Source organism: Spinacia oleracea, chromosome 1 (genome assembly GCF_020520425.1).
Source record: "Spinacia oleracea cultivar Varoflay chromosome 1, BTI_SOV_V1, whole genome shotgun sequence".
NCBI lineage: Eukaryota > Viridiplantae > Streptophyta > Magnoliopsida > Caryophyllales > Amaranthaceae > Spinacia > Spinacia oleracea.
The window spans coordinates 29,058,999-29,070,648 of record NC_079487.1 but is presented as its reverse complement, the minus strand read 5'-3'; the positions used below and the strand labels follow the sequence as shown (position 1 = coordinate 29,070,648).

The window sequence follows — 11,650 nt, the reverse complement described above, 5'->3', positions numbered from 1 at the left end:
TCTGGCTTCATAATCTTCGTTCACCTGACTCACTATAAGCTGTGAATCTGACAGAGCCAATATCTCTTGCGCTCCGGCGACTTTACACATTTTTATGCCGGCTAACAGTGCCTCATATTCTGCTTTATTGTTTGATGTCTGAAAATTGAACCTCATTGCATACTCATATTTGTCACCCTCAGGAGACTGAAATATTATGCCGGCCCCACAACCAGTCTGAGTGGATGAACCTTCCACGTGAACTGTCCATCGAGTCTGCTTGTTTTCTTCAAAGGCAGGCCTCGTTATTTCAGCAATAAAATTAGCAAATGCTTGCCCCTTGATAGCCTTTCGAGGTTCGTAGGAAATATCAAAAGCATTGAGCTCAATTTCCCATTTGAGCATACGGTCAGCAGCTTCTTGCTTAGTAAGTGGCTGTTTCAATGGTTGATCGGTGTACACCACCAATTTATGTGCCAGAAAGTAAGGACGTATCTTCTTACTTGCCATAAAGAGCGCCAGTGCAAACTTCTCAATTGTAGGGTATTTCAATTCGGAATTTTGTAGCACATGACTAACAAAGTAGACGGGGAGATGGACTCCTTCTCTCTCCGTCAACAATATCGCACTCAAGGACCACTCGGAAATAGCTAGATAGACATACATAGTTTCTCCTTCCATAGGGCTGACGAGTCGTGGCAGCGTATGAAGATGGTCTTTTAGCCTTATAAATGCCGACTCAGCTGATTCTGGCCATTCAAACTTTGACTTCTTCCTTATGGCACTAAAGAAATAGTGGCACTTGTCACCAGCCCTAGATAGGAAACGTCCAAGGTCTGCCAGGCACCCAGTAAGCCGTTGGACTTCTTTCACATTCTTTGGGGACGTCATGTCTATTACTGCTTGCACTTTGTCAGGATTGGCCTCTATCCCCCTTTCATCAATAAGAAATCCCAGGAACTTACCGTCCGTGACCCCGAAGACACATTTTTTCGGATTCAGCCTCATTTTGTACTTCCGAAGAGTCTCAAAGGTTTCTCTTAGATCAGTGAGGTAACTTTCACGTTGCTTGCTTTTTACAATCATGTCGTCAATATATGCTTCAATATTGCGACTCAGCTGATTGGTGAAGACAGTGTTCACTAATCGTTGGAAAGTTGCTGGTGCATTTTTCAGGCTGAATGGCATAACCTTGTAACAGTACAGACCTTGGTCAGTGACGAATGATGTTTTCTCTTGGTCATCCGGCCAAAGAGGGATTTGATGGAAACCCGAGTAACCGTCCATAAATCATGGCATGACCAGTCGTCGAGTCTACCAGTCGGTCTATCTTTGGTAATGGAAAACTGTCCTTGGGGCATGCCTTATTCAAATCTATGTAGTCTACACACACTCTCCAAGAGCCATTTGGTTTTGGGACTAAAACCACATTTGCTACCTAGTCAGGGTATTGACTTGGGCGAATAAAATCAGCATCTAAGAGCTTCTTCACTTCTTCGGCCGCAGCCTTGTTTCTTGCCTCACCATGGTTTTGCTTCTTCTGACGAACAGGTTTTAAGGTGTCATCTACATTGAGTTTGTGCACGGCCACATTCTGGTCTATGCCCGGCATTTCTTCTACAGTGAAAGCAAATATGTCCTGAAATTATCTGAGGAGGAGGACCAGTTCTGCCCCAAGATGATCGTCAGGAGAAACCCCTTCAGGCACCGTCCTATCTGGGCGTGATTTGTCGAGGACAATCTCATAATGTCCTCCGACCGGCTCAGGCCGCCTAGCTTCCATGTGAGCTGTAGCAATAGTGAAAGTTTCCTTTTTGATTTTGACCTCTGTGTCATCTAGTTTCCTTTTGGAACCGGCCTTTCCTTCGTGAGTATTACCCGATCCCCATGCTTCAGGGTTTAAGGTGGTCAAGTAGCAATCTCTTGCCTGCTGCTGATCACCATGAATAGTGTCAACCATCCCTTTATCACAAACGTATTTCATCAACATGAGATGAGTGACGACGACTGCCTTTTCCTAATTCAATGTGGGCCGTCCCAAAATAATGTTATATGATGTCAAGTCTTTTATAATAAAAAACCGAATGTTTAAGTTCCTGCTCTGGTGCCATCCACCCACTCGAAGTGGTAGAGAAATAATACCCTGGGGATGGATTATGATGCCTCCAAACCCAATGATAGGATAATGAATTTTTTCAATCGTCTTTGGATCATGCTCAAGACGGTTTAGACATGCTAAACTGATAATGTCGGATGAACTTTCCAGTGTCATATAGTATGCGCCTCACTTTTAAGTTTGCTACTTTCAAATCTATCACCAACGGATCGTCATGTGTGGTTGCAATCTTTCCCCTGTCAGCCTCGCAAATCTCTACTTTTGGAAAATGGTCCATGGGTGCCTTTCCAGATAACATCACCTGCCCCAGCTGGCTTGCATAATCCTTATGCCCTCTCCTGGTCGGACCACCAGCGGCTAAACCACCAGAAATAACTGCCACACATTCCAATCATTGTCATTGCCGTCGCGACGGTATGAGGGTGACTTACTCTTTTTGTAGAATTTCTTTCTAGATCCTCTGTCATTTCTACTGAGGTAGGCTTTCAGAAAACCTTTGGCCGCTAGCCCATCGAATGCTCTATGCAAGCTCTTACAATCCTTTGTGTCATGACCCACATCACAATGGAATTTGCAATAGAGGGTACTGTAACGGATCTCAACCGGTGACTTCATAGGAAATGGACGATCGATCTCATGTTTGCTACTTAGGTCCAACAACATTGTATAAAGGTCAGTGTTATACTCAAATTTCTCCTTCTCATAGGGTCGTCCCCTCTTCTGCCCTGGTGACAATTTGGGACGATACCATTTGTTTTTAATGGCCCATGTCCCATTTGGACGAGTACTCTTGTTGTCAGAGTTGTATTTACGATGATGGTTATCAGATGTTTCCGTTCCCTTTAACTCCCTTGGGGCGGAATAGATTTCCGTAGCATGGATGAAGAGCTCCGCTTCGTCCAGTGCATCAGCCATGATCCTTACACTCTTTTTGACCAAATCAAACTTGAAAGAACCCTTCTTGAGTCCTCGAAAGAAATTATTAAAAGCTACTCCATCCGGCAGATCCGGTATCTGTCCTGATTCTAGGTTGAAACGTCGCACATAGCTGCAAAGGGACTCATCCTTGCCCTGCTGGATGCGTCCTAGATGCATACTCGTCTTCTTTTCTTCTTTGTAGGCCTCAAACCTTGTCGAAAACAGCATTTTCAGCTCAGCGAAAGTGTTAATGGTGCCGGCTGGCAGCTTTTCAAACGATTTCGAGGCCACCCCTTTCAGAGTAGCAGGGAATTACTTACACCAGGTTGCTTCAGTGGTTCCTTGGACATACATGTGATGACGGTATGCGAGAAGGTGCACATCAGGATCCGAGGTACCGTCATAAGCATTAATAGCCGGTGTCTTGACCTTGGGCTCTTTAGGAGCATTCATAATATCAGCGCAGGAGGGAGTAGTGTAATCTAGGATCAAACCAGCTACCCCTTGCTGAATGTGACAGATAGTATCCTGCCTCCTTGCTTGAGATGGCCTGCGCCGTCCACTATCCACTTGAGGTGCCTTCCTGGACGGTCCGGGGTCAGGACGAGCAGGAACTAGGATGCGACGGGGAGCCATAGGTAAGTTTGAATTTCTAGTCCACTCAAAGCGCCTATCTCGCTCATCATTCCGAGGCCAGTCCTAACGCCAGACATTTGATCTGGTGACTCAATTCTGAAATGTAGTTCCCGTCCCGTAAGACTAAAAACGGATGGTTCTTATTTCTTCCTGGAGAGTGTCCATTTGAGCCTTGAATCCATCCAACATATCCTTGAGTTGTCCAGCTGACACCGGCAAATCTGGATTTTCTTCCATTACAGTGTCGGCGTCTTCTCTTAAATGTCCTCCCGGCGGAGGTTGGTCCTGGCCGGCACCTTCATCCTCAATTTATTACCGACTCTGGGTGTTGTTGCTCAACCAATGGACTAGGACGAGCGCATTGTCCTGCAGAATACATGTTTCTGTCGTCTCTCCCTCGAGGAGGACGTTCGACAGCCGTTTCAGCCCTATTCGTCTCATCATGATTGGCGTTTGGTGAGCTACCAGAGTATTGCTGACGAGGAGGTATGCGGTCCAGGTAGATATCAGTCCACGTCACGTCCGGTTGAAGTACCTACAAAACAAAAATATTCCCGTAGAAATATTCCCTCCGATGCTTAAGTAAGATTGGGGGTTTTGGAAGAATAAGATAGTATTAAATTAAGAGAGAGAGAGAGAAAGAGAGTTGATGTAATAAATGATGAGGTATTTTGTATTGAAATTTGTGCCCCCTTTTCTAGGTAAATGGGGGTATTTATACTACTTGTCCGATATAGGATTAACCCTAAATATGAAAGTTCTAATTGGCTAATAAATGAGGAGAGGACAAGTGTCCCTATCAAGATATTCCCCTTTTGGGCCATGGGCCAGAGAAATAAATGGACAGTTTGTCCAATACTTGTCAAAGAGACCAATCAAAGAAGCCAAGTGGCTAGCTGACCAATTTGAGTGTGCCACGTGGCACTCGTAGATTGGGCCACGTAGGCCGGGTAGATTTACCCACAACAGTAATACCTGGGCTATTACTTTGGTACTACAATATGGTGGTTATGGAGGTGGCGAAATGGCTTTGTCGTCGACCATAACTTTTTAATGCCATTGGATGTGGAACCTTCCTGCAAGTACGCTTTGATGAGTCTATTCGTGCTACAATAAAGGAGAATAATACAGCGAAGACCATTAAAGTACAGAAGTACGTGAGGTGGAAATCTCCTCAAATTGGGTGGTATGCTCTCAACTGTGATGGAGCAATAAAAGGAGTACCAGGACGGCAGGACCTGCAAGAGAGAGAGGGGTCATTAGAGATCATCAAGGTACTTTAGTCTCAGCTTATCATGCTAATTTTGGTCACTGTGTTGCTTACAAGGATGAAGGTTTGACACTAGTCAGAGGTTTGAAATTAGCAAAACACCTGGAAATAAAAAAAAACTAGAAATCTATAAGGATAATTTGGCCTGCGTGCAATTTCTGAACAACAAAGAGAATGACAGAGGTTTATGCACTCATGAATTAAATCAATGTCGACAATTGATAAATGAAGAAGGGTGGGAAGTAATAATCACTCATGTTTTTCGTAAAGGAAATAGGGCGGCGGATTGGCTTGCAAATCACGGCGTCTCTCAATTTAGCAGGCTCCATATCTTAGATAATATTCCTAAACACCTTAGTAGTATATTATAAAAGGATGTTAGAGGCGTGGCACTGCCACGGCTAGTTCCTCCATTGCTGTAGCTTAATTGTATTTGTCTGCTTATGAATCAAAAAAAAAATCATTGACGTAGAATTCTAACATCCATAAAACCGAAAATGGAATTGTAGGTTCATCAATTCATAACCGAAAATGGAATTGTATTGTTGTATTCCACCAATTTATTATTATTTCATTCACAAAGAAGATTATCCATTCAAACTAGATTGGTGCATAAAATACAAGGGAAGATTTAAAACAAAAAAAATAAGGAATATCGTTATTCTCTGCAATAATAGAATTACATACAAATCCACATGAGTTCCTCGGAAAAATCTGCAAAAATGGTAACATTTGATATCTACAGAAGCATTCTTTCTATTTTTCGTCCACAATCCCAGTTCACTCTGCTTCATTCAGTATAGGGTTAATGAGAGGCTTCATCTGCGCAAGATATACAATTGCCCACCTACACAAAAACAAATTTAAAATAAATAACAGATATTCAGCATGGCGAAAAATAAGCTGAATAGAAAACCGAGTGAAACCATATGGCTACACCTCCATTTGGAATGGAATACACAATAGAGCTAGTACATAGTCAAGTCTAACTAAGCAGCAATGTTCTAAAACCGAGTGTGCAAGGAAATACAGAACAGGATGAGATATTCCTATAATGAAATTGACCATTTCCACCAAGTAATTCTTCTGACAATAAGTTGCTCAAACTGCATTCTAGCAAGTAATCAACCCAAAGATGGCCATCAACCAAAAGTAACTACGCTTTATTAAATGTGTTAGGACAGTTCAAGTACAGCAACGATCACATGGGCATATGTGTATTCTGATATTTCGCGAGGGGAGTTGTGTAAACCAGGTCTAGAATTGTCTATATCTTTCAGTAGAAGCATCTTTGTTTTGATCTTTGAATGGTTCTTTGAGGAATATTCTGATAATTAATCAAGTGTGAATACACTCTGAGAAGAAAGACTAAACGAGTTTTTGCCACTATAAGAGAGCTACAAAAACAGACCATTTAAGCTGAAGCCTGAAGGATTTTGTTTATTTAAACATACCTTGTTGATAAAGCAATGCTAGATACAACGATTCCAACAGCGCAGAGTAAAGAAAGCCAAGTTTAGGTCATCTAAGAGCTCTAGTGAGTTCAGAAATGTAATTCCCTTTTACAACCAATTCTCCGAATGGATTATCCATGATCTACTCTTTGCTCAGGATAGAAAGGGCTATTATGCTTGTAAAAGATAATGAAAACCTAACAGATCTCTCTTTTATTTACATTAGCCTTGTAGTTTTATGACTGTAATAAAACTAGAGATATCCTTCCTACAACATCAAGACATAGATCATCAAATAGTGGTTCAATCAAAAGAATTCTGGCAAAGGTTGTTAGCTAGTTAAACCAAGGCAAGAAAATCAATTTACGAACGATAACGGCTGTATGCAAACTTATATCACCTCAAAATTATGAACTCTCCCAGCATCATGGTCTAAAAAATGCAGTGCCATGTGAGGAAGGAGTAGCACAAGTGGGGTGCTAGCACTTGTATACCTGTATCGACAAATACCCTCACACACCCGAGTCTATACACTCTCTCTATTTCTAACCACCAATTCCTTCTAGTAGTTGAGCTGGCCTTTTATATGGTGCACTCACAACCTAATAAATTAGATAAGAATTTCATCAACTAGAAACACCATTTAGTGAGAATCCAATTAGGGTTGGCAATCCCTGACCCGACCCTATAACCCGACTCGAACTCGGCCTGAAGTTACTGAGAGAAACCCGAACCCGACCTGAACCGAACCTGAATGACCTGAAATCGACCTAATTTGATACATTTATCATATTTTGTCGTAATATTAAGTTTTACAATATTTCTGACATTTTTTGACACAACCAGAAATCGACCCGAAACAAAACCCAAACCTGATCCATTGACCCGAATTGCCACAAAGATAAATGTTCAGAATCAGAAACAATCTCCCCATGAGATTCCTGAATAAGATAAACCAGAGAACTAAACTAATCATTTTTCTTAGGGAAGCCACATAGTTGAACATGCTTTTTGCACCCTGCAATCCATCAAATCTTTTTTTGTTTTTTTCCCTTCAAATGGCAGTCGGATCTTTTTCCAGGTGTCACTAAATATATAACACCCTCTTTCAAGAAAGCTATGCCGTAAACCTGGAATTACCCCATCACACTTAGCAGGAAACATATTTATAAAATTATCTTCAGATTACTACCACCATCATGCCTCACTAAAGCCTACTCCAGCATACTTCTGGTTTTGTCTACCCCAAAACTTCAATGAGAAAGAAACGAAACAGCTATTGCCAAGTGACGTAGATGATAGTTCCTGGTATGTCCATCTACAGGTTACAACTCTACATAAAGAGAGAATTCTTTTCCTCCAAAGGCCATGCAACAAATGCAGGTCTAGAAGTGAGTTATAGCTATTGGTGATATTCGCAATAGTATGAGATAGAAAGGGGAAAAAAAAGAAAAGATAACATAATAGTCCATGTCTGGTACAGCATTTTCTGCGCTTACTTAAGTTACTCAGCCAGTAAGCTACTTTTATTTCAGTTAACCAGTAAAGAAATAAGGAAGAAATTAGACTTACATCATCCAACAGCAAACTGTTGCTGTAATAACCAAAGTTAGGTGGAACCTGCCAAATAAAGTTACTTTAGTCACCAATAAAACTCAAATTGACAAAAATACGAAGACCACTAGAGATTATGTTCACTGCGATAAAACTGCCCAGGGATATCAACATTTAGGTAGACAACACATAAGCACATAGAATGAGCAGAGTGCCATAAGAAACCCATAAATAATTTTCCAAACTAACCCTTGCCCATAAAACAAAGATCAACTCAACACACTTTCTTTAATTTTCTTGGAAAGGAGTCATACTAACAACTTTTATCAGAAACAAAGTAAGTACGAAAAACCTAGTGCATTCACCCATTCATAGTGTCCTTCAATTTGCAAGGGTGAAGGATAAAGCAATTAACAGTCAAAAGTTGGTCAATTCTTTTACCAAAAAAAATCACATATAACCACAGTACATAATATGTCTGCTCTCAGTTTTGTCAATAATTTTAGATATGAACAAATTAGGGAAAGTATCTTATGGCCTGTTTGGATATGAGGCTTTCATTTAAAAGCTGGAATTGGGCAAAATCAGCTGTTTGGGAATGCACAATATTTGGAATTGGATTTGGCCCAATTCCAAACCTTTTAAGAATTAAGGCCTAAACCTGGAATTTGAAATTACATTAGAAAGCCTGGGATTTCAAATCCAAAATCATGGTCTCATTATCTCTCTGATTCTCGAGCTAAAAGGTACTCTCTCTCTCGTGCACACTTTCTCTCTTGTCTCGCCACCTTCGAGCACAGCCTCCAAGTTACTCTCCTAAGCGGATCGATTTATGTTTGAGGAGGTACAATTTTCTAACTTTGTTGGGCTTGTTTTCCCCAAATTTTGTATTCTTAGGGTTTGAAATCAGTCAATTCTTGATTAATAAAATGATTACATGAATTATTCTTATTTTTTTGTGTTAATTAACACATTTTTTCGATTTTGATTTTTAGGGTTTGATTTGTGAGAAAAATTGAGAGTTTAGGGTTTGATTTGTGCGAAAAGTTGCGAACTTAGGGTTTTATTTGTGCGAAACAACAAGTATATTATGATATTCATTCTTTGTTTGCTCGATCTATATGAATTTTGGAATATATTGTTCATGAGTGGCAATGTTGTTTTGGGATCTCTCTGTTTGTGTAAACAAGTACTTGTTAGGGAATGCAACAGTAGTGAGCAATCTGATTACTTGAACAGGTCAGCAAGATTCTAGGTATTTTAGACTTTGTCCTCCATGCTTTGGTGTTTAGATATAGTGATTCTTCTGATTATATTCGTAACAGAAAAAATGTATGTGCCAAGTTAGTACTAACCAACTCATCTAAGGTATAACTATTAAGTCTAACATCAGCATGTTTTGCGTCTGCAATTGAAATAAATTCTGGTGGTACTCAAGGTTCGTTGCTTTTGCTGTTATCATGTTTTTGACCGTGGTTGGAGTTATGATATGCTGGTGGTATGTATATGTTGATATTCTGTATTTTAAATTATGCAGATATTCTGTAACTATGGAAGCAGTGCCTAATTTACTTTTCGACCTTTTTTTTTCTGCTGTTGCTGCTGCCTTAATTAGCTTCTTGAACCAATGATGCATTAAATGTCAGTTCTGCTGCTGCCTTAATTAGCTACTTGAACCAAAGAAAACAGACCTCTGTTCTGCTATTACTTTCAGCTAATTCAGTACTGTTTGTAGTATCAGATTAACTGTTTGTGCTAATATGATTCATATTTTGTGTAATGTTGTTAATTTGGACAGGAAGTATCACAGGCCTCTGCATATCTGAACAAATGCATTGACAATTGGGAAGATATTTGCACATTATTTGCCTCGGACAGAGCTACTGGTGAAGGCGCAGCGCAACATAATGAATCGGCTACTGCAATGGAGACTGAAAATGAAGGTGGGAGTACTTCCGAAACAGCATCTCGAGAGTCAAACAAAAGGTTGAAGTGAGACAGTCTTGCTGATGCGGTTAGTAGCTTTGCCGAATCTTTCAAAGAGTACGTGAGTAAGGCACGAAATCCTCCAAGACCAACTAGCCAAGAGATATACGATCTGGTGTCTAGCGTTCTAGGTTAGTCTCGTCACCAAGCCTTGAGGGTGGTTAAGCGGTTCGTTAATGGCACAAATGATGAGTTCGATATGCTCAAAAGCCTACCGGATGATAAAAAATTAGATTGGATCTTATTATGTATTGACGGGTAGCATTTTAGTATTTTAGGTGTATTAGATTGGATCATATTATGTTTTATTGGACGTCATATTTGAAATTCTGAATTTGAAATTCCAATTCTATCCAAACAATATACTAGAATTAGAAATTTTCATGCTTCCCAAACACAAAATTTGGAACTAAATTCAGAAATTTCAATTCCAAAAATTGAATTCCGTGTATCCAAAAGCAAACTTATATTATTTGGGAAAGTAAAGCATCCTTGACAATTTAAACTAGAAAATAGAAATTAAGCATCTCCATCCCTGCAATTGCAAGCATAGTTTTGTTTCACCACCGTTCTTTAAATTATTTTTCAACTCTGATGTTAGTCTAGTTCACTTGTAGGAAGTGGGAAGACTTGCACTATGCAACCACTACCCCTGAGAGCATCCCAAGACATGTTGAGATTAATACCGAAATCAAGTTTCAATTGTTCCTCAGTTTCTTTGAGATATACGGAGGTAAACTACTTATGGTCCTCGTGAATCGTTTGCTTCTTTGCATATAAATTGAAGTTCTTTTAACAAAAAAAATTCACATATACCTCTGCAATGTATCCAATCACTCACTTCTACACTCTACTACATATGAAAAACTATTTCTAGTTGAACATTGATTACTTATTTTAAGCTCCGAGTCAAAACTTAAACAAGCCAAATATCAAAAAAGAGACCTATCAACAATTAATAATCATCAATCAACAATATAAAGCTAAAAATCATTAAATTCAGATTCAAAGATCCAAAAGAGGAGAGATAGAAAAATTACAGATTGGTAGAAGGGCCCCGATTGAAACAAATTCTGGTACAAAGACAAGCAATAATCCCAATCACCAGGAAAATGAGGGATGTAACGAAAAACCCCATCTTTAATCTCTGCACTCAACTTCTCTCTTTTGCTCTGACTTCGATCGCAGATGGAGGATTCAATCAAACTAAATCCCCGGAAAAATTATCAAAATTCCCAATTCGAGTTTGAACTTCTGCAAAATTAGCGATTTAGAACTTAGAATAAATCATGAGATGCAGAAAATTTGATTGAAGAGAGGATTTTGCAGGAAGCAAATTGAGGAGAGAGAGAGACTGCTTACCCGGTGATTTACAAATAAAATCAACCGAAAATTGATACTCCGTAGAAAATAGCAGCAGAGGAGAGGTGGCAGTAAAGGAAGTCTTTGTCACAAGTTATTGGACACAAGTGAGTACCAATATAGAATAATATAGAATTTGGAGTACCAATACAGAATATGTTAGTTTCAATACAAATTATGTGAATACCAATAATAACACATATGACTTATATTGGTGGTATTTCTAAGCAATTTTGCATTTTGGTACTGACATATTATGTTTTGGTACTCAAGATGATTGTATTTGGATCACTTGTGTCCATGTGGACACAAGTCACTTGAGGTTTAGAAACCCTCGGTGGCAGTATCAACCTACTCAAATGGAAAAGGCTACAT

The 11,650-nt window shown here is 39.7% G+C and overlaps 1 protein-coding gene across 1 annotated transcript; it reads right to left on the bottom strand.

Moving 5' to 3' along the window:
* Nucleotides 1-5,437: 5,437 nt before the first annotated feature.
* On the bottom strand, nucleotides 5,438-11,420 carry LOC110802853 (V-type proton ATPase subunit e2). The gene is made up of 4 exons (XM_022008315.2): nucleotides 11,276-11,420; nucleotides 10,954-11,167; nucleotides 7,946-7,993; nucleotides 5,438-5,766 (listed from the first exon to the last, which is right to left on the bottom strand). Exons 2-4 carry the CDS (start codon nucleotides 11,049-11,051, stop codon nucleotides 5,700-5,702), a joined length of 213 nt encoding a protein of 70 aa, XP_021864007.1. The 5' UTR covers nucleotides 11,052-11,167; nucleotides 11,276-11,420; the 3' UTR covers nucleotides 5,438-5,699.
* Between the last annotated feature and the right edge of the window lie 230 nt (nucleotides 11,421-11,650).

What these genes read in the sequence shown, in the direction of transcription:
- LOC110802853 (XM_022008315.2), bottom strand. Translation starts at nt 11,051, where the DNA reads ATGGGGTTTTTCGTTACATCCCTCATTTTCCTGGTGATTGGGATTATT. An exon ending in CGGGGCCCTTCTACCAATCT is followed by an intron (nt 7,994 to 10,953) that starts GTAATTTTTCTA and finishes TTTATTTGGCAG; the next exon opens with GTTCCACCTAACTTTGGTTA. An exon ending in ACAGTTTGCTGTTGGATGAT is followed by an intron (nt 5,767 to 7,945) that starts GTAAGTCTAATT and finishes GTTTTTGTGTAG; the next exon opens with GTGGGCAATTGTATATCTTG.